General features: G+C 37.5%; 1 protein-coding gene across 3 annotated transcripts in view; it reads right to left on the bottom strand.

The window, feature by feature from the left end:
• Positions 1–6,096: 6,096 nt before the first annotated feature.
• ATM (ATM serine/threonine kinase) overlaps positions 6,097–22,719 on the bottom strand; it is a 56,313-nt gene continuing 39,690 nt past the window's right edge. Inside the window, exons 48-63 of one of the 3 annotated variants that reach the window (XM_088159440.1) lie at positions 21,015–21,134; positions 19,440–19,657; positions 18,504–18,711; positions 17,861–17,974; positions 17,255–17,413; positions 15,971–16,109; positions 15,505–15,587; positions 14,100–14,240; positions 13,123–13,239; positions 11,831–11,980; positions 10,950–11,115; positions 9,609–9,695; positions 9,417–9,531; positions 7,875–7,938; positions 7,061–7,197; positions 6,097–6,931 (exon numbers count right to left, since the gene is read on the bottom strand). In XM_088159440.1, coding sequence (XP_088015566.1) covers positions 6,748–6,931; positions 7,061–7,197; positions 7,875–7,938; positions 9,417–9,531; positions 9,609–9,695; positions 10,950–11,115; positions 11,831–11,980; positions 13,123–13,239; positions 14,100–14,240; positions 15,505–15,587; positions 15,971–16,109; positions 17,255–17,413; positions 17,861–17,974; positions 18,504–18,711; positions 19,440–19,657; positions 21,015–21,134 — 2,202 coding nt within the window. In that variant the 3' untranslated portion in view covers positions 6,097–6,747. Of the gene's footprint in view, positions 6,932–7,060; positions 7,198–7,874; positions 7,939–9,416; positions 9,532–9,608; positions 9,696–10,949; positions 11,116–11,830; positions 11,981–13,122; positions 13,962–14,016; positions 14,241–15,504; positions 15,588–15,970; positions 16,110–17,254; positions 17,414–17,860; positions 17,975–18,503; positions 18,712–19,439; positions 19,658–21,014; positions 21,135–22,719 lie in introns of those variants that run through there. The other 2 variants (XM_014877599.2, XR_015801352.1) reach the window with 2 other exon arrangements.

The raw sequence follows: 22,719 nt of genomic DNA, 5'->3' as shown, positions 1-22,719 counted from the left end.
GGAAGGAAGAACAGAAGAAATTAAGCACAGAGAAGGTAGCTGTCTTTGAGAATTAATTACGATGGACTAGAATTCATTTCTTACAAGCCACTTGAAAGCTGCTTGACAATTATAAAAATATTTATAGGCCAAGTTGACTTCCTTTGTTTATTCTTGGGAGACTGTAGATGGTGTATTCTTTAAGCAGCTTTTCCTGCCTGCTAGAAACCTCACTATGCTTTGCAAGTTTTCTAGTTTCTCTACTAAAGGGCCTAAACCTGATCAAGAGCCTGTTTCTTCAAGTACTGCCAAATAATTGAAACAGAATATTCACAGTAGTGTACTTTCTGACCTAATTTCTCTGTAGGATGCAAGCATTACAGATCATTATCTTTCCACTTGCAGACAGAGTTGCTAGGTGTTGCAGCAGACACTGTCATCAAAATCAGGGTAGGTACTGCAAGCATCACTTTACCATATGGGGTATTCTCTGTGGTATTCATTCTGGATGCACAAAATTGCCACTGCATGAAAGCCTAAGAATATTTGCTTTCACTAAATGTGTTCAGCAAAGCAAGTAAAAGTGGATAAAATTAGATTCTTAAATCCACAATAATCTCTGAAATGCTAACCATTGTCATTGACCTAGAGATTTGTGAGGGTTCTGCTCTTACTAAACCACAGATTTATTTTTTTTTTTTTTTTTTTTTTTTTTTTTTTTTTTTTTCCCAGCTGCATCTGATTCTTATGGCAGACTTTTAGTGGCCAGATTTATTCCACCTGTCTTTGGCCCCTTGGCAGAGATACATCAGCAAGGACCAAGAGTTGTTCAAGGTTCTTCTGTAATTAGTAGGAAGAAACTGGGATCTCTGCAGGGCAATTAATGTCTTGGCTGTTGTAAAATTGCTCTGGGGAAGTGCCTTGACAGCTCTGGTAGCTACAGAGGGAGCCTGTGGTGTGTAGGCTTCTGACTTGGGTGCTACAGGGAGACTGGAAAAAAGGTATGAAGTGCTTAAATGTTCTTTTTACTTGAAATATCTTAGTACATGTGTCTGCTTTGGTTTAGGCATAAAATGCTTGTCTCTTGACTTTTGGTGTGTTAATAACTTGAAAAATCATAGTCCTATGTAAATATCTAATGCTTTTGGGGTATTTAACTAAGCATTATGGCTACCTCACCTGGAATTGCTGGAAGGAAGCTACTTTATTGTCCAGATTTACTAAATTTCTGCTTTCCTTCTATAATGATTTAGTTTCTGTCTCAAACCTCTTCCTCATTTAACTTTGCTTTGTGCACACAATGTCATTGGTATACCTCAATTCAATTATACACAAGGAAAATGAAGCATTAGGCACATCTATACTTCTGAATTATTCTAAGGATTTAACTGGTTTTATTGTGTTTTATCGTTAGCATAGGGTTTTGTTAAGCAAGATTGTAACACCACTGCATGTGTACTTAATTATTTTAGAATTAAGTTTATTTTGGTTCTGACTTTGCTTTTTGAAGAGACAAAGTTCATCAATGGCTGCAAATGCAGTCCTTTGTAGCACTTTCTTTCTATTTAACACTTCCTATATCAGGAAATAGCATCTTCTTGTAAAAAAATCCAAACTGACAAAGGCTACACAATACATGGGAGTAGTATCATGAATCTTTCAAGAAAAACGTCTGGTTTCTATTAGTCCTTAAGGATAAATCACTTTCAGATCATAAAAAATTGAGCAATTCTACAAGGGAGCTCTGATTTTCTTCTTAGTGGATGACAGTACATTTTCAGTAAATTCTAGTTACCTCATAGAGAGACTTGGAAGACCAATATCAAAATAATGAGTTATTCATAAATTGGATATGTTGAAATGCATTGTGGCAGCCAGCAATAAAAGAAAATTACTTATTTTATATAGAGAACATGTTGTAACAGCCTCCTCCTCCAGTTAAGAAATCCATTAAACTCCTTGGTGTATAGTCAATTGGATCACTCCTGTACTGACATACTCATATTTCTAATAAAGAGTAACTGGAAAATGCAATAGAAATGTAAAAATATTTTTAATACAATCATATTAGTTTGTTAAAATGGTTTTATAGACCTGCGATTTCTTAAAGCATTATTTAACTTTAAAAGCTTCAAGCAATTAAGAGATGAGTAGCTCTTTCACAGCAATAAGCTCTAAAAAGACCCCTCAGCTACAACTGTAATGCAGATGCTGTAATGAAACCAGAAAACAATGAGAGAAGCAGGGGAGAGATGGGCTGAGAGCCACATTCAGTAAAGGCTTTTGAAATTTAAAAAAAAAAGTGTACTTTATAACCATTAGAACAAAGGCTCAAAAAATAGCGTAGGAGTGAGAAGAAAAGTAGTTGAGAAGAACAGTGAGAAACAGGGAGCCCACAGGCTGACTTCTATGTTTTACATAAAATAAAACTGGTAATTTGGAACTGAATGATGACAGGACACTTTTGCTTTAAGTAATCATTGCATATCCTGAGGAGAAGCAGAGGCTCAAAGGTCTGTGTTTATCTTTCTGCACATAATGCCTGCCTTAACACAATACCTGGTGCATTGTCAGTGCTTTATGAGACCTTGTGTGTAAAAGACAGAATTAAGGTGAACAGATAAGAGATAATTATAATGAGATGTGTGTCACATGGAGGTTTGCACCCATAGTGGTTTTCACAGACCTAAATAAATTGATTTAAAACTGGTTTTAATTACACTGGTAGGACAGCTGTGTACTGATAGGGCATCAGTTTCTGTGTTTTGACATAGCCAAGGGGCTCTTAGTGTATATGATCTACTTACACATTATGCAATGCATAGGTGTGTTAACATAATCAACTGATTAGGGTAGTGAGGCAAGTCTAAAAACCAAAACAAAGTCATATAGAGAGTCAGATTCTCTCTTCCTCTATACTGAAATGACTGAAATGGTTTGATGTAATTTAGGACTCACACTGCTGTCTAGAAAAAAAATTGGCCAACAAACTTATTTTGTGAGAAAAAAAATTGTATTTTAAACAACAGAACACTATGAAGTGGAAATTATTAAGTAAAAAAAAAAAAAGGAGACTCAAACCCCAGAGCATTGATATCAGATGTCTCATAATTACAGAAACTACGTTGTTAGATGTGCTATCTTATGGAGATAAAAGCAAATTAAATTTCCCTTTCTGCAGCACAAATAGAACTGTCTCTAGCTTTTATTTTTATTTGGTTGTTTTGAAAGTTTTCATTTAGTGTTATAAGGATTTGTAGCAAGTATACATATAATGTAATTTTAAAGATGTAAATTATATATTTACTCGCTTTCCTACTCTTGTTTAGACTTTCAGTTTATTAAGTTACAACATGATCCATATCCACATCATAATTTCAGTGGAACAGAGGCTTTTACTCCCTTTCAAGAAAGAGAAATAGATTTTGCATCAGGATCGGATTTAACACCACAAAGTTCAGTTTTTCTCTGAGAAGGACCTTTTTCCAATTGATACAAATCCTAAGTGGTCATTTGTTAGCATTAGTTTATATTTTATCTCCTCCATTGTGATGTGGAGTTGTAATTTCAGCAGAAAAGCTGACTAAACAAGCATGGCCCGACTGAAAAAACAAATGTCAGCTGCTTTTATAGTGGACTCAGTTTATAAATTCCAATGTCAACATTCTACTCAAAATGCACTTGCAGTAATTCAGTTTTTCAAAATGCATTTCTTCAGAGCACAGCACAAGGCTTCTACACAGTAGGTTGCAGAATTAATGCTCAAACTATACTGAAAGCTGAAGAAGTTGTTGCAGTGATCCTTTATTTTTAGCTCTTATTAATCTTTAACCTGTTTCAGTAACATTTACATAAACACATTTTGCCTGTCAACTTCTCCCCTCTAAAGTGTGATTGCGTTCTCTCTCTGTCCAAGGCTGTTTGCGTTGTGACCTGACAGAAGTAAAGCAGAAGTTCCTGTGGAGAGGATGTTGTGAGGGGACATTTTGTCACAGTCAGTATTGCTTTTAGGGAAGATGAAGCCAAGCCACAGAGCTTGTCTGTAGCATCAGCCCTAAGCCCTAAAGAGCCATGGAATTCACCTTGGATTTTGCTAAAGTCTTTGCCTTTATTGCTAAATAATAAAGGGGTGAGGGAGCCTGAGGGCCATGGGTCAAGCAAGCTGGATCCCCAGTGCTCCACACTGCTCAGTCATAACCTACTTTATGGGCTCAGCTTTGGGCAGCACCACTTGGCTTTTTCTCAGCTTTACTTTGTCAGAGAGCTCGTTTCAGAAACAGAGGTGCAAAAGAGACACTGGGGCTTGGCTCAACTGCCTTTATATACATTGGCCTGGGGGTGCAGTCTGGTAGAAAAAGGAAATGCAAACCAATGTGAAGACAAACAGAGCGAGAGATACTAAATGAGGTTGGCCAGACATTGCTTCCTTTTTTTTATGTCTGGTTAGAGTAACTGACTTAACTTTTAATTGTTGAATAAGGGGCTATTACTTTCCATTTAAAGACTTACATCATGTGTGAGCTATTTCAGGTATCTTGGCAAACTTTGTGGAATGATAATCATAACTAGGGAGTACAGTCTAGTCCTGGTGTGTCAGCTGCCTGAACACAGGCCACTCCAACAATCTCTCCTCTATAAAAACGTTTGTTTTGGGAGCTGCCCATGAAAAGTACTCATTTAAGCAAACCATCTTGATTATTGATAAGTGTTATCCAGAACTTCCATGGTATGTTGCAGGACTGGAGACTTGAAGAAGAAACATAAACTAACAATGTCTAACAATGACTGATTGCATTGATAAAATTTATGATTTGTGACCTTGCTGGTAAGAAGTTAAATTCCCTTGAAGAACAGGACAGTGGCTTGGGAAGGTATGCTGAGGAATGTGCACAGCACAGGTCTCAGCTACTGCTCAACTATGTAAGTTCAGGTTTTCCTTTGGCTTGATGGGCCCAAATCCAAACAGTAGTGTCCAGGCAAAGGTAAACTCAGGGGTGCAATGACTGGAAGGTGTCTGGAAAAGCCAGGTGAGTCATGAGAAGCACAACTGCCTTATTAGTTGTTTATTTTATATAGTCTGAACTCTGTATGGAGCACTTTTTGGATAAAGTTTCCAAAGCCATTATTTTCTCTGCAGTGGCTTGAGAAACACCTACAACTAAACATTTGGTCTTCTAGAAATCAGAATCTATCTCTGGGAAATCTCAAGGACTCTCTACCACAGACAGAGGTAGTTTGGGCAAAGTGTATGTGAAGGCAAAGCTGGGTTTTGTATGGAAGTGCTAACAACTTTGATGAGATTCTAAAAGATCTGTATCTAGATGGAAAAAAAAATCACATAAAAGCAGGATCTGCTCTCCCTTAACTGAGGATATAATGTACAAAAATATTACAATGATTAATAAGAGTAACAATTTTAAGGACTTTTTGTTTAGTCCTGTCCCATCTGCCATTGCTTGATAGGACATTTCTCCCTTTCCTAGGTGTCCTTTAAATTTCATATAAAGAGAGTGTGCTCTGTCAGTTACTTTAATTTTCAGAGAACAAAAGATCACTGTACCCCTGGACAGTATTTCCTCCCCACAAAAAAAGCGAGGCTGCACTTTTGTGATCAAACAGAAATTTATATCAGCTGCATGAAAACATACTACAACAGACTAATTTTGCTGTGTAGATAATATCTTATAAAATAAAGGCACAGCATAAAAATTGTGGGAACATGGTACAAATAAAAACCCATTAAATGCTGATTGGAATGGAAGTTCTTCATTTATACTGCTGTAAAAATGCATGAAATGTAAACTAAGATAATGTAAGGGTACACTAACCTTTATTCGTATTTTTAAATATGAAGATGATTTGGAAGATTTATTAACTATGCAAGTTAAACCATTATTTGAATGGATTCTCTGATTATCCATATTCACTGACTACCCAATCTTTTACTTCTAAGAAGGAGCAATGTAAAACCACGTGCACTCAGAGTGAGATTTTTGCACTCAGAATACAACTTCAGTGTTTCTGAGAGGTGTTTACTGCAGATGAAGTGATTTTGCTTTACAGGAATCTCCAATACACTAAGTTTCATTGTATAGTCAATATGTCTTGTCAAGGAAGTTAGAACAACAAAAGCTAAATATTTTTTATTGTTTTATGCTATTAGAGTAATATAAAGTAGCAGCATAATTTAATTTACATCAGGAAAAAAAAAACCAGCCATATTATACTTGACCTAAAGTTGTCAGCTATATACAGAAGTGTCCATTTAACTAAGCTTAAAAAACCCCAACCCAAAAACCCCTTGATTGATTACACATGAGGTTCTCTGGTTTTCTTTTCTTTCACTGTGGAATTAAAGTATAACCCCTTTGGGAAAAGCAATTTAGCTGGTTATATCATGAGTCCTGGTTTTGGGATCATCCATTCTACACCATCATGGTACCACTACCAGATACGAGAGTCCAGCATTTTAGCAGATACAGAACAGTGATGAATCTCATGTTTTAAGAACACAACACATCCAGTCTACCCAAGCAAAGTCCCTGTGGCTCACAAGGAACATCAAAGCAGTGCAAAACAAAAAATGCTTCTCAGTAACAGGTTATTGAAAAAAAACCCCAAACCATCCACCAAATGCTAATATGTATAAGGCATCATGGTTGCTCCTGATGTAAATTTTGTGAAATACCAGTTTGAAATGTTGAAATGCTTGGTGCAAAAAAAAAAAAAAAATAGATCTCTTCTAAAAGCATGCTGGATCCTTCCAAGTCACACCCAGGGTTTCCATCCGGGAAAGAGACGGCTCAGATTTTTCGGGTCCATGGCCTGCTGTATGAGGAGGTTCACCTGCCCTCCCACACTGAGCACTGTTCCCTCCTCAACACCTTTCAGCTTCTCCTGAAGTCTCATCAGAACACGCTCAGCCACCTTGTTAAAACTCTGGTCATCACTGCTGGCAGAATAAAAAAAGAAAAAGAGGTGCTCTAGGTATGGATCCTGAACAACATGAACAACATCCAGTGAGAAAACCATAAAGCAGGGCAACAGTGCAGTAAGAGGAGAGTAAGAAAAAATCTTGCACCTGGCTTTTCTTTTAGGTTCTTGTGGATCAGTACCAAGTGTAGAGCTCATGTCAGCCTCATCCTCTGGCCTCTGCTGCAAATACAAAGCTTTCAAGGGGTTCATGGTCCAGTCGAAAAGAGGATCATAGAGCAGCACCTACACAGTAAATAAACCTATTTTTAATTTCAGCTGTTAATTACAGCTAGTTCAGTGCCCTAGTACTGTTGGAAATGCTCACACTAACCACAGTAGTAGGAGGGTGAGTGTTTTGTTCTAGTTTTCTTTTTTTTTTTTTTTTTAATCAATAGAATTGGGCTAAATTGCTTAGTAAATGATCCAACAACAAAACTGCCTCTGATCACTTGCAGGTATTTGTGCTGTTCATACTTCACAAAGTTTTACATCAGTCCCACCTCAGCAGTGAATAGGTAATTTTTTAATACACTGCTAGGCACTAAAGAGAATCATTAGCTTTTAATGCACAGTATAACCTGCTTTCAAAAATCAGTTTAATTCTCTTCTTTGTGACTTATGCAAAGAGGATTTAATTCAATCAGGATTACTCCTGCTGGGAATGTTGCACTATGGCTAGAAGCATGTAGGTATTGAAGAGAGAGAACTGCCTGAAGGAAACAGTTCCCACAGAAAATGCAAACTGGTTATAACTTTATCAAAGATTAAATGAATTAACAAATCTGACCAACACCACTATGTTCTAATTTAGTACAAAACACCCTAAATGAGTATTTGGTGCAGTGATGCATATGAAGACAAAGGCAAGAAATTGAAGACATTCTGGCAAGTTCTGTACAAAAGAACAAAAAAATGCTTACCTCTACAATAGTCAACAAAGCTTCTTGAGAATTTCTCATAACAGCCATTGTTTTCTCACAGCATCTAGAAAATATTTTACAGTATTTTAGGTTTATTTGGTAAAATTAAATTATATTTTTGTAATTTAAACAATGGACATTTGTACTCTACCTAAAGTTTAATTTCTAACATAGAAGTAACCTGATATTTTCACTTGAGGAAAAAAAAAAAGATAAATTTAGACATTTAAAATGAAGAGAAGACTGTATAGTTCACTGATTATTATTTCTCTGTTTCCCTGTCTGAAGGATTTTGATCTGCAGAATTAACCACTGAGTTAACACTGCCTCTTAGGGTGTGCCATGATGGCAGAATTGCTTGGCTGGATGAAAACATTGGAGAATCTTAGTAGGGTTTTTCCATGAAATGAGCAGATCCAGCAATTTCTGAAATCTCCCCAATGAGTTTTGATACCATAGTGGTTACCCACATTCACTCCCAAGCAAATTAAGGTCCTGGAAGGAATTTGGGGACAGGTATTCCTGTGAAAGAGGGATTTGGCTTCTTGTTTCCCTCAGGATGAGAACACACATTCCAGCCAAGGACTTGTTTACCACTCCACCTGTACTGTTAAGCACAAATCAGGGTGGCTGAGGCAGAAACAGCATCTGCACCAGTGCCTTTGATACTCTTATTTACTTCAGCTGGAGCCCAACAATTCATGTGTTTCTGTATCATGGTTTCAGAAGTAATACCAAACTGTGAATTTGACAGCATCAACTTTAGATTAGAAGTGGCACTGACTGCTCCTTCACAGGACAAAGGTGTACTAGGAACTACTTATTAACCTTAACTGCTGCCTTAGAAAGACAGCATCTACACGATGTACTTTTTCAAAGATGTGAAATTTGTGGGTTGTAAATATTACTTCATGAACCCCATCCAAGTCCAGAATGAGAAATGTCCTGCTATTTAGGAACCCCTTGGATCCTTCTCAGAAGGTAGGATGGAGGTTGACAGAAACTCAACTCGTTTGGGATTCTTCTGTTTTGCAGTCCAGATCTATCATGGGATTTAGATTTTGCACTTGCAAAGTAATATAAAATATATGATCCAAAAAACTCCAGATTACATACATAAAACTAAACAGAAATTAGAGTCAAAACAAATTGGTTCAAAGACATTTAACAGCTCCAAATATATAGTATGGCTCTGAAAGAAATACACAGTTCTGAAGGAAAAAAAAAATCATTCTGAACCAACACTTAGCTGCAGAGCCTTTGGAAACACTGAGCCCTCCCTGAATTCCACAAGAGGGTGACAATAACCCATAAGCAAGTGAACAGTATGAAACACTGAGCAACAAAAATGAACTTGCAGTTGGTTATATAAATACAAACATAGGAGTTAAACGTTCAGCATTTAGGTTTAGGTGTTAGCAGCAGAAATCTGAGGCTGTTCTCAAGCATCAGAACTACTTAACATGTAACATTTAACATGTAATCCCAAAGCTGGAAGTACTCTGCTGCCTCCCTCTCCCTGTGCAGTTCGGGAGCACTCACCTTCTGAAGACCCCTTCCACGCCGGTGATACCCATTCCATCCACAATGTCCCTGGTTAACCTGAATGGAACAGTCTCTGGTGTGGGAAGGATTTTACCTTGCTCAAAAGCAACCCCTAAATAAAAGGATAATAAAAAGTTTCAAAAAAAAAAAGTTAAAGAAAAATTAAGGTTCTCTTGTTGTCCCACTTACCCAGATCTATATGTACCAGTTCTGCTGTTTGCTCATCTATCAAGATATTCTGAACATGTCTGTCTCCAAGTCCAAGAATGTAGCCAACTGAAAGAAAAAGGAAAAATGCTGAAACCACGTCATGAAAAGCACAGAAAGCCTAAGAAACATTATAATTGTAATTGTGTAATTGTGTAATTGTAACAGGTGAAAAAAAATTAGAAGTGAGAACATTTCTTCCTCCACAGATAGATATTGCCCAAGGAAAGAGCAAATGCCAGTCCACAAATCCAAAAAGAAAACGTTGACTGAATGAAATTGCAAAAAGGTTATTCTCATACAGATGTGCATTGTTTTATCTACTCCACAGATTTCTTCCCCATTTCTACTTGCAGATCAAAGTTTAGCAAATAATACTGGAGCTTTCAGAAAAAATTAAAAATTAAAAGCAAGTGCATCATAAAATCAGGTTATTGTTATTGTAATTGTTGTTATTACTATCATTAGCAAACCCCCCTAATAAAACACCTTTTAGTGTTTTAAAAGTTTTAAAAATCTCCAGTGGTCCAAATTATAAGATTTTTCATGTAAGCCTATTTCAGTGCTTTACTGTCCTTATATGTAGAAAAACTCCAAACTACATTTCCCTTAATGCAATTTACATCTGTTACTATTAGCTGATGGACATGGACAGTAGTAGCATTTCCTACAAAAATCTTTTATCTGAATTGTACTAAATTGCAGATTTACTTCTTTTTTTTTTTTCAGTAAAAAGGGAGTGCATGAACATGTTACCTTCTAAAATGGGATCTAGTGCAATGTATATAATCTACTAACAAATGTCTTCCAGAGACTCAGTACAGAACTGAGTCATCCAAAAAAATCCACAGTACTTAATATTTAAGTACTTCTTTATTATGACAGGAGAATCAAAGGAAATATCCCAGAGCTTAAATAACCATTTCAGCCATGGACAATAATGCCAGTACAAAGACAGTAAAGACTGAGCTTTTCAATTCACCTAAAGCATCAGAGGCTACAAATGAAATGAATAAATGTTAAACCAAAACAACAGAAATAAAGTCAGGTAAAAAACAAACTACCAGAATCTAAGAAAACAAACCATTATATAAACAAAGAAACACAGAAATTCGTTCTTCATTCTGCAGCAAAAATGGGGGTTGTGGTGGAACAAATTAGAAATCTTAAATCACAAAAATAATGCTGATGTTCTTGCTGGCCTTTTTTGCCCCCTACAATGCCTTTTCTGACATGTGACAAAAGCAGGAGAGCCAGCATGTCTGACATGGTATAAACTCTTTGTTTGGGTAACCTAAAAAGCCACTGTAAATAATCCAATACCTATAGAAGATGTAGCCACACTGCGAGTGTATGCCAACCGTTTTTCAAACCACACAGCTGGGTCAAGGAATTTCTCCATGCAGAAATACCGGAACACAGGTTGAAAACGCTCACAGATTTCCATGAAAATTCTGTATTTCTCTTCAGAATGTTTCTTTTGGGCATCCTTGAAACACATAAGAAATGTTTTACCCATGACTAACCGTTTCAGAAGGAAATTACCTCTTCCTTTCTTTCTACCCACCTCCCTTCCATCAAATAATGTTCTCACTTCTCCTTCTGAGCTAAGAATTATTGTCTTTGTTTGCAGCAATTATTAATGCACCTGTTTTACTAAACAATTCTATTTTCATACACAACTCAGAAGCTAAAAAACATGGCAAAACCCACATTCCTATTTCCTGATGCAGCAAGTGCATGTGTTTATTTTATAGGCATGTAAATGGATCTCGTTGGGAGACCCTTTCTTTGCACTCTGTTCTGGTACCTCTGCTTATATGATGGTCTCAATGTCACTGTGAGAAAGTCATTCTCACTCACTCCCATGCAAAAGCTCCACAAAGCCAAAATTAAATACACTTTTATCCTGTTACTACTATAGCAGTTTGAAAGGAAATAGATTCTTGCACCATTATGGGTATATAAATTAACAGGTATACTTGTCTGCAATTTTGTAAACTGATGGTGAGGTGATCTGTGGAACTGAACTTAAAAGTCTGAGTATCTCTTCATTCCATGTCACTGGTCATATTCATTATTAGATATATCAAAAGTATAGTACATAGTTTTCTGTAAATTCCACCCCCCCCCCCCCACCTCCAGTATATTCTATGAATCAGCTGGTTTTGGTTTTGGGGTTTTTTTTAATTATTTTGACTCACCAGCATTATTTTATGACACTGATAGCTGGAGTAATCCTGTGGCCTGTATCTCTTGTGAGCTCCTTCTTCAGCATTCACAAGGAATTCTCCTATGGGAGTTGTTCCTGCACACCACTCCAGAACTCCACTTCTCTGGGAAAGGGGAACCACCTGGAAAAGCAAAAGCATGGAGGGGAGGTTATACATGGGGGAGGGTTATACACACTGAACTATGAATACACACCTTACAGAGCAGGGAGCCATGTTTCTGTTTGTTTAAAAAGACGAAGAAGGTGAAACTATGCAGATGACCTCAATATATCTTCTAAATACACACATATACATATATAAAAATCCACTCACATTTTTTCTATCTAATAATGGCAGCTTTTTCCTAGCCCAGAGAACCTTCCACTAGACATTTCAGCACGACCTAATGATTATCTACTGCCTGTTTCCTTCAATTTTCTTTTCTTATGAAAGTCTCTTTATCTGCAACACCCATTCTGTTTTTCCCTGCTATTGCTCATCTTTGCACACACAGAAACCTGTTACTTGAAAATTATTCAAAAAATGAGACTTTAACTCCATCAGAGAATTCTTGAAGTCACGCTAGCAATTCAGATAAGCACCTTTAGAGATTCCAGAGTGGACATTTCTCATTTGTCAAAGAGAAGAGCTTATACTTCCAGAGTACTTGCTCAGAGGTCACCTTCACAGCTATTATTATAATCCCAAGTACATAAAAGAGATGGAGGAAGGAAAAGTTCCTGTTTAAATACATTTTCAGCATTCACAATAAGAATTTATTGAAATTCTTATTCCCAATTCCAATATGACTTGGAATCATATTCCCAATTCAAAAAAAATCCAGTTCAAATTTTGCATGAAAGACCCTAGATGGGACTTCTGAATTCAATTGTAAGGAATGTGGCGAGACTAGAATTAATTATTAATTAAGGAATATCACAAGACAAATTAATGAGAATTCATAAACAAACTTGTATGTTCAAGTTTAATAACTAGCAACTTAAAATTTAATGACAGTGCATTACCTAATTTCTTTTCAATTACAAGTTCATATAACGAAATTTTTGAAGAGTATTTAAATATATATTGGGCATCAAGAAATTATTTTAATGATTTGAAAAAAATTAAATTGTAATAAATATATTGTTTATTCCATGCCTTAAGGCACAGTGACTACTTTAATAGTACATAAATAAAAATCCTTTTATATTGCTTTTAGGTTAAAAAGAGGAGAAGGGGGAAATAGGCTTTATTTCTCTGCTGCCACAGCTGTTCAGGGTTACCTTGTATCTTCGGATATTTAATTTCCTCTTTCGTGTTTCAGTGTTTTGCTGGAGCAATGTATTGCACATCTGGAAAACTTGCTGCATGACAGCGTCTTGTCTCAGGTCATCACGCCCCTTCAGCATAAACAGAAAAAGCAGTTCAAAACCACTTCTCAGCATCCATTTCTTACTCAGCAAGTAAAAAAAAAAATTTAAAAATTGCACAAAACCCAAGTTACATTTCCACAGTAATCACTTGCAACAAAATGTAATTAACAGTTGTTTTTTCTCTGTATTTGGTTTTCTCTTAGTGCTCAGCTGCTTAAGCAGAACCATCATTAACTTAAATCATCACCTTTCTCTTTAGCAACCCAGCACACAGGTGAAGCAGCATCAGTTGGCACTGCAGCTCTGATTGCTGGATGCAGATCTAGTGATTCATGCTTCTCTTTAATGCTTTCAAAACTAACCCATACTTAGCAGCAAAACAGAATTCTCCCAGCAACTGCCCAATGTTTGCATTCAAAGAAATAATGAAATCAGCTGAGTCTAAGAAGAAATAATTTTTTTTAGAAATTTTTACTTCTATAAGCATGCTTTGATTGTCTCTGAATTGCAAGTATTTTTTGTATGGGGAAGAAGAAAGGAGGTATTTAACACAATATGTTGATGGTTTTCATTTACAGTACACTTCACCAGCTGAGACATGACCAGGCAAGTTTGGGAGTTGTCAGGTAAGCTACTTTTTACACGCACTGCTGAAAAATAATTAGAAACATATTAAATACCATTACTTATTATTTATATTATATTACTTTTTAATACTTCACAATTACATTTACTAAAGCATTCCTCAACTGAGAAAACTGACAGTGAAGTGTGAAAAGTCTGCTCAGGGTATAGAAATGATACATGAGAAAACTGACAGGAGAATTTAAAAAAAAAACTCTAGCATGCCAAGTCTCTGAGATGTCATTACAACTGACAGAACCCACCTTAACCAGCTGCCTCCTTTCTTTACCATCTGATCCTACACAATCTATTATTTTAGGCAGATTCATGCCTCCTGCTAAACGAAATTCTTGCTTGAAAGAACTTATTGTGACCAAATTTTCATATTGTCCTGTGGGATCCACCTGAAATTAAAAATATATTTAAAATGAATGTAAATATTACCTCCATTTCACTCAGACAAAGCACTAATAAGTTGTTTGCAAACTATATGCTAAATATTAATATGAGCACTCCATCACCTACAAGGATAATACCACAAAGGCCATGAAAATATGCTGAGCAAAGGATTTTGTTTTTATTCCTCCTTGTTCACCTCACTGGTAGAGGGGACGTGGTACTGCAGGCTTGCACTAAACAAGCTGTGACACAATGTTAGCCTGTCCCAGCTAGCACTGTCCCAAGAAACTGCTCACATATGGCTGGGGAGCATTAGGCTTAGACTAGGCTGCAAATGGATCCAATCTACAATCCCAAACCTGCTGCAGGGTACAGGATCTGTACCTCAGCCACTCCCTGTATCCTCCTGCCCCAGAGCAATACTGCCCCAGGAGGCTGCATCACAGACCTGCAGCCATCTCAGCCAGTCCGTACCGGAGGAGAAAGGCAAAGAAAAGAAGGATCCAGCTGTACAAAGGAGCAACACCTAGGGCCAACCGGAGCACTACTAACAGATGTTATTTAGCATGGGTGGCAACTTCTGGCCTCTGAAGTCAAACACCTTAAAGCATTCCCTTACTTATTCAGCTTTATAGACATAACCTGAGGGATTTCAACACAAGGAATTCTGGCTTTGCAACATTTAAATTTAGGTGCTGGCCCCAAAAGCAACTCCTGAAAGTTGCAAACTGCAGAGTTTCCCAGGTGGAGCATGTGGCATCAAGAGATGAGTGCCTATGCACCCATCCAGTCAACTGCTTATTCTAGTGGGAATGGATCATTCTCCATTACTGAATGGTAAAAGCAGAAGATGCAAGTCTATTGATTCTCACACCTTTTGTGACATTCAGTGCCCCCCTGAAACTGAGCTAGCACCTACAACACACATTTGGGATTTGGGAGATTCACACTTCCAAATCTCCCGTGTGCATCAAGTAGTTCACTATGATATCACCTTTTGATAATGAGAGACTACTCAGAGGTAACAGTGGCAAAGCTGTCTTTGTACAATAAACTATTTTCCAGCACACATAACACTTGGGATCAAGGTTTTCTAAGGAAACCATCTCACCCTGTGCTTCCCACCTGCCAAGAAAGTATCCCCACAGGTGCACCTGTAAAAACCATGGGAATTGGATGAAGAGATGACTGCCATTACAAAAGCTTAAAGATGATTCTATGATTCTCTGATGATGGTATCATAGTGTATATTTTTTCAAATTCAGTCACCTTAATTTCCATGGTAGGAACAGCAACATCCTCCAAGTTTTTCAGTTTAATAATTGGCTGGTCAGCTGGAATCCTTATTCCGTCTGTAATTAAGAGGAATTAATATTTTTAAATTCAGAGCTATAAAAATACACCTGAATTGACAAAATCCATCTTACATTGCCTTTGGGACCCAAAACCTCACTGCATACTTTTACTGAGCTGATAAAGATGACCAAAGGACAACTGGTGATTTTGGAGTTTCATACTAAGGGTCTGAGCCCTACAGTGCATGTAATTACTATGACTTTTAATTCAAACTTCATTTTATGTCTATCAAAAATAGCACAAGATGCTAATGTATACTCTTTTATCTAAATTAAAGTACCTTTTAACTGAATATCATTATTTAGAAATACACTTTTTAATCTGCAAAAATAAAAGCTATCTTCATTATTGAAACAAAAATAGTTTTCCCAAGACTTACTTTTTTGAGATTTCCATGGAGTAGAATCTAAATTTGCTAATGTGATGTAAGCATCACAAAGTGCTTCGATGTCCCTAACCATAGCAGGTCTTCTTTTCCTCACGATATTCATTATAGTTCTAGCAGCTTCCATTCTGTCCTAAAAAACCCCAATGGAAAACAAACATCAGATCTTGTAAACTACAATTTTTAATATTAAAGATGCATCATGACATGCAGTCAATTAAGTACAATTGAGATATGTCCTATGAAAACAGAGCAAACTGCAGCAATGGACAGCCCTTTGTGACATGACCTGAAATAATCATAAGAAAAAATTCTGTGCTGTCTAATCTGAGATAATGAGTAATGTAAAATATTATTGGTGATGGAGAGGGAGCAAACCTGTCCAGACAAAGTACAAAAGACATGCAAAAATTCTTCAGAAAAAAGGACAGGCAAGTTTTTAGATGTTCTTCAACCATCTGCCTGTTTCTGTTATTGCACCCCTGCTGAAGAAAAAAAATCTTGTATGCAAAAGACAGAAACCTGTCCATGCATTCCTTCTGTGCCTGGCTCTGAGAGACTTAGTTTAGCATAATCCCACTCCTAAGGAGGGAATCACTAAAGAACTACAAATGTGAAAGAAAAGCAAAAAAAATAAGCCACCTGAAAATGTGGTGAAAAAATGTATCAGTGTGGGGGGATAAGAGGACAATGACAACCAACCATGTCAGGCCTACAATGATGGGGAAAAGAAGGGGCAATACTTTAGATGGGGGATGATTCCAAAGACAGATTAAACAAAAATTAAGCAACAACAACATTAACATGAAACCACACTTCAGTATTGCTTATCAGCATGGCTTTTAACATATCAAGGACCAAAAGATATACTGCACAAGGCAAATTGCTTAGATGGAACAGAAAGAAAAAAAAAATACCCAAATCAGCTTTCAACAATAAAGCCACTCAAAACTTTCTTGCATCTAAAGTGCCTTTTACAGAATGACACATCAGGGACTTTTACCACAAGAGTCTGCAATAATCAGGGTTATTTGTGGCACAAAATGTTAACTGTATTTTGTTCAACCCTGTAATGATTTCTTTCAATAATAATTACCTATGTATGCACAAAAGGGGGGGTTTAATTACTAAAAGTACTGTTCCCCTCCTACTGCTTCTTAACAGAAGTCTGCTGATGAGCTCTATACTAAAATACGCCTTTACATGGTGGTTTTTTTCCATTTTTTAACAAAATTTAAGTATTGAATGTGATTAATAGAATAGAAGTTTTGTAGTCACCACATCAAGCTGGGAGATCTCTTTCGGTGCATTTTTAGTTAACTTAATTCTTCTTATTGCATCTGGTTTTGTGAGGAGTTCATCTTTGTTAGCATTAGCCAAAGCTAATATTATAAACAAAGTATGATGTGGATGATCCAGTGAAATTCGAGACATTAGCTGCCAACAAAAGAAAAAGATCCCATTATTGAAAACAGTATGGAAGGGAAAAAACAATACTTAATTAACATTATAAATTCTTTTGAACTACTAAGGTTCCTAAGATGAAGTAAAAGGTAAAGCATTCCCATAACTTGGAAAGCATTCCCATAACTTGGAAAGCATTCCCATAACTGAAAAAACATTCAAGGTAGATTTCTATAGCTGTATAAAACTACTCTAATACTACAAGAAAATCAATTAAGTTGATTTTTCAAGTTAAGGAATGAGAAAAGTCCCCAATCCTCTTCCCTCACCATACTGATTTGGCATCACTCATTTTTAATACACCCTTATCACCTATGTAACTTCTTTAGCTGTAACTGCTCAGAGGAAAGTGAATACTGTTTAGAAGCAGGCACTACCAAGCCCACCAAGATATCTTTAGATAAGAAAAGCAAAAATTACATTATTCAGAACTTCGTGAAATCCTAAACCACCCATCATCTTAGTTCCCATCCGAGCAGCCAGCTGGTACATCAGAGGCAAGAACTTGTATGAAGGGATCTTCTGTGCATTTTTCTGTAGCAGAGAAAACTCAGTTAGAGAGTTGTGCTAAACACCTAACAAAAATTGCAAAAATAAAACGTATTTTTTTTTTAATTAAGAAAAATCACAGCTACGTGACCAAGCAGCAATTCAGCGAGTATCACATCGTCTTGGCCCGTGTCTCCTAAATGCTGCAAGTCCTTCACAGGAGAAGTACTGCTTTCTATTCTATCTTTTATGGCTTTTCATCTAAAAGTATATATAATATGAACAAGAATAATGTACCTAAGGATGTTGAAGTAGATTCTAAGGTATGTGAAGAACAAGGTGACCACATGAGATAGGTTTAATCATACAGACATCAAATTAAAATGCTAATCAAAATGCATTGAGAACGACAGGTCTCACTGATGAAAAACTAATTGATAAGCAGTGAACTGAAAAAAGCAAGTTTCTGAGAGAAGTTAAGGAGCTACATAATTCATCTTCTAGAAATACAGGAGAAGAAAGATGGATATTTATTTGTCAAAGGCATTAGGAAAAAAATGGAGCAAACATATACCGTCATCATTTCATTGACTCTATCAACTCCAGAATTTTCAAGCCATAGGGAACAGAGCCGGAATATCCACATATCATGTTCTTCTCCACTTAGTAAACAGCTGATGTAGTTCTCCACTGCTTTACACAAGAAGCGTTTACGATCCTCGGTCAGGGCTTGTATTGCCCCTTCATCCAGCTCAAGTTCTCGCTGAACTTTCACTGTGTATCTACGTGAACAGATGTCATGTTTAAACAACACATTTTTTCTTAATGAACTTACAGCCAGGCTTCCCTAGGTCTCTCACTTACTAATTTAACATTTTTTAAGTTGCTCTGTATGTACAAGCACAGTAAAATAAACAACTAAGAAACTGTATTGTGGCAGCTACTCCCTTGCTGTATGTTCACAAAGACCCACTGCTCTAAGTAAACTTTCTGTCTTCTGCCTTCTTGATTTAATCTCAACATTGGTATAAATAAGAATATCCAGTACAGATCATTTGTGTAAAGACTTCAGTTTCCAGCAGCTGAAGTTAATCCTTTTCTGCTCACTTGCAACTGCTCTTACTAAACCTTTAAGAATGCTGTATTAAATTTAATTCTACTCTCTCACTAAATGTGCAATAGAGAAAAATCCCAACTCATTTATTTACACTACGTAACACTTCTGTCAAATAAACTGAACAGATCCAGAGAAGAAACATGAATTCCAGGCCATGATCATCCACATTGTGTCCCTGACTTACTTTTGGCTCACGCTGTCCATCACAGGCCCAGACCAAGTCCAGGCACAGTTGAGAAACCATTCACAACAAGCACTATGGATCTAGCCACTGCTTTGTGGAGAAGGGAAAATGCAGCTGTAGAGATGTGACCCACACTGCACCTGTTGCCCAGAGAGTAGAGCTGGAGCCTGTGACAGCTCCCTAGTATCCAGTCTCCACAGAATGCTCACCTGTTGGTCTGAACTCGACGCTCCCTGATGAGACCGACCTCCTCCTTGGCCTTCCTCAGCAGTGCCTGCTTATTTTCAAACTCTGAGGATTTCATGTAATTCTCAATTCGCTGGTACTGATTATCAGAGAAACGAGCCAAGGAGAGGAAAGCCTTCATCTTTCCTTTCTTCAGCTCATCACTGCTGTCTCCACTGTGGCTTGCAGCAATTTCCACAGCCTAAAGGAGAAATTACAGTAATGGTAAGATTAATAATCAGATAAATAGTGTTGTGTAACACCTGATGAAACTCTATTATCACAAAAAAACAGGCTGGAAGGGACATGGGGAGCTCATCTTTTTCAACTCCCTCCCTGCTCACGCAGGGTCATCTGCCTGAATAGATTATTTAATATTGCCTGTGATGCAATAAATATGCATACAAAATAAATATAACAGGCGGAATATTTTTCTCCTAAGTGAATTTAATCTTTGAGAAATGTTTTGGTGCAAACAATCAAAAAAGATTATCCTGTATGAACCAGCTTTACTAGCCATACAGGAATCTTCCACACTTATCTATTGTTTAAAGTAACGAGGCATGAAGTTTTAAAATAGTCTTACAGCCTTGTATCACAAGATGGTGTGAAAAAATGGAAGACAGTCCAAAAAAGTGCCAAAAGTAAAGGAAATTATATACGAAAGTCATGGATTCAAATCATCAGAGTGAAGAAAGCATACAGATAGCAACAGAGAAAAGCAATTATGTTGAGTTTCACAAATCAGCATGAAATAAAGAAATGCAGAGTGGAGAAACATTAATACAGACATTTCTATTACTGGCTAAGAGTTTAAAACAAAAAAATTACAGTACTTTGAAACACTAGAACAAGACGTTGCAGCATCTCAGGGGTGAGCTCATCACCGTCTACAACTCTCTGAAAGGAGGCTGTAGCCACGTGGGGGGGTCAGGCTCTTCTCCCAGGTAACAACTGGTAGGACAAAACCTGAACCTTAAGCTGCACCGGGGGGCCCAGGTTGGACATTAGGAAGCATTTTTTCACAGAAAGGGTAATCAGACACTGGAGTGGACTGTCCAGGGAGGTGCTGGAGTCACCATCCCTGGAGGTGTTTAAGGAAAGACTGGATGTGGCACTCAGTGGTCTGGTTGACATGGCAGTGTTGGGCAACAGGCTGGACTCAATGATCTCAGCAGTGTTTTCCAACCTGATTGATTCTGTGGTTCTGTGAAATACAATGGCCATACTGAAAAGCTGGTGAGTGAATAACCTGTCCTGAGAAGGAAGAAGTAGGGATAGGGAACAGGAAAGGGAAACTAGACTAGTAGCTGTAATCACTGCACTTCTAAGCCAATAAAAGACGTTTCACTGTGATTTCTTCTACAAAGCCATATTCTGAACATTTAACAAAGTTACAGTGTTACACAATACAATGTGAAACCTTTACATTTATATAAGAAAAAATATTTTCAATACAGAAAAATAAAGACTGCACTGAAAAATCTACTTGACATTTTAACACTGTATTTTAACACTGTATTATCTCAAAGATTGTACATTTCAAAGACTGGATGCACCTTTTCTAAGTATTTCTGCATGATGACTGTAGGGTTCTCCAAGCATGTTTCTGCTAACCAGCTTCCACAGAGCCTCAGGCACTCTGTATACATCAATTTCAGGTGAGGATCTTTCTCAACCTTTGAAAAAGCAAGTTTTGGGAAAAAAATTAAAGAGAGGGAGGCATCAAACAAAAATGTATTTTATATAGGAGGCAGGAAATTTCTAAAGCTTTCAAACCCTGAACAGAATTCAATCACTGAGGCCTATTACACATAATGCATCTAGAGTCATTTTCCATACAGTAGTCAATAACCTTAAATCACATTCACATTCAATGTAACGCTAAAGAAGAGTGCACATTTTAAAATACCTAATAGTTTGAACAATCAAAAGCAGAATAAACCAATGACAAAAGGTAATATAATTTCTTAAAATCCACAGCATGTTTTCAGAATTGTATTGCATAATATCCCCATTTAGTCTGAAGTACCACAGACAACTCCATAGATAACAGTCAGAAACTGCAATAAACATGTGTGATCATCAAATTCCTCAGACAGACTTCTACATGGAAACTTGATTAAAAGTATTTTGAGAAGATAATGGAGCAGGTTTCCAAAGGACTTATCTCCAGACTAGATGTTCAGCTTTAACTTTAGAGGAGGATAAGTTTGCAAAATACTTCTAATATAGGGTACATATTAAAGACCATGTGACCAAGATGGCAACACTGACTGTGAAATACCTATGTGAACATCATAGGCTGTGAAAATACAAATCCTCCTAACATGGACAATGTAAATACAAGGAAGGACTAAATTTTTGGAGACCCTCATCAACTGATTGATGAGATGACAAAAATCAAAAGAACAGCAACTCTTGACTTTGCCTTGGCATATACAGAGAACTTGGCCCAAAATAATCCAGCTTTTCTGAAGTGTGATATTCTTTAAGAACATACATTGATTCAAAGCAAATGTCTTATCCTCCAGAAATTCTCAAAGAACGCTATCACAGGTAAACGTAAAGATATGGACATAAAGGCATTTTTACCACAGTGGTACACAAAGTTCTAGTCAAGTACTTGTAGACAACATTTTTACATCCATGATCCTGAGGGATCTGTAATGGCTGGATTGATGGGCCAAGGTCAACTGTATGAGGTTCAACAAGGTAAGTGCCAGGTCACAGCAACGCCAGGCAGTTTCTGGGAAGCTGCTGGCAGAAAAGGGCCTGGGAGTGGTGGTCAGCAGTGACTAAGCATGATGCAGGGTGTGCCCAGGTGGCCAAGAAGGCCAATGGCATCCTGGCCTGGCTCAGCAATGGTGTGGCCAGCAGGAGCAGGGCAGTGACCGTCCCCCTGTACTGGGCACTGCTGAGGCCACAGCTCCAATCCTGTGTTCAGTTCTGGGCCCCTCCCTGCAAGAAAGACATGGAGGGGCTGGAGCGTGTCCAGAGAAGGGAACGGAGCTGGGGAAGGGTCTGGAGCACAAGTGCTGTGAGGAGCAGCTGAGGGAGCTGGGGGTGTTTGGTCTGGAGAAAAGGAGGCTCAGGGGAGACCTCATCACTCTAGAGCTGCCTGAAAGGAGGGGGTAGCCTGGTGGCGTTTGGTCTGTTCTCTCAGGCTACAAGTAGTAGCACAAGAGGATATGGCCTCAAACTGCACCAGGGGATGTTTAGATTGGATACTAATCACTAAAAGGATTGTCAAACATTGGAACA

The sequence above is a fragment of the Sturnus vulgaris genome, chromosome 2 (genome assembly GCF_052056855.1).
Source record: "Sturnus vulgaris isolate bStuVul1 chromosome 2, bStuVul1.hap1, whole genome shotgun sequence".
Lineage (NCBI taxonomy): Eukaryota > Metazoa > Chordata > Aves > Passeriformes > Sturnidae > Sturnus > Sturnus vulgaris.
Note: the sequence above shows the minus strand (reverse complement) of the source record. Positions and strands in the feature narration are given on the sequence as shown.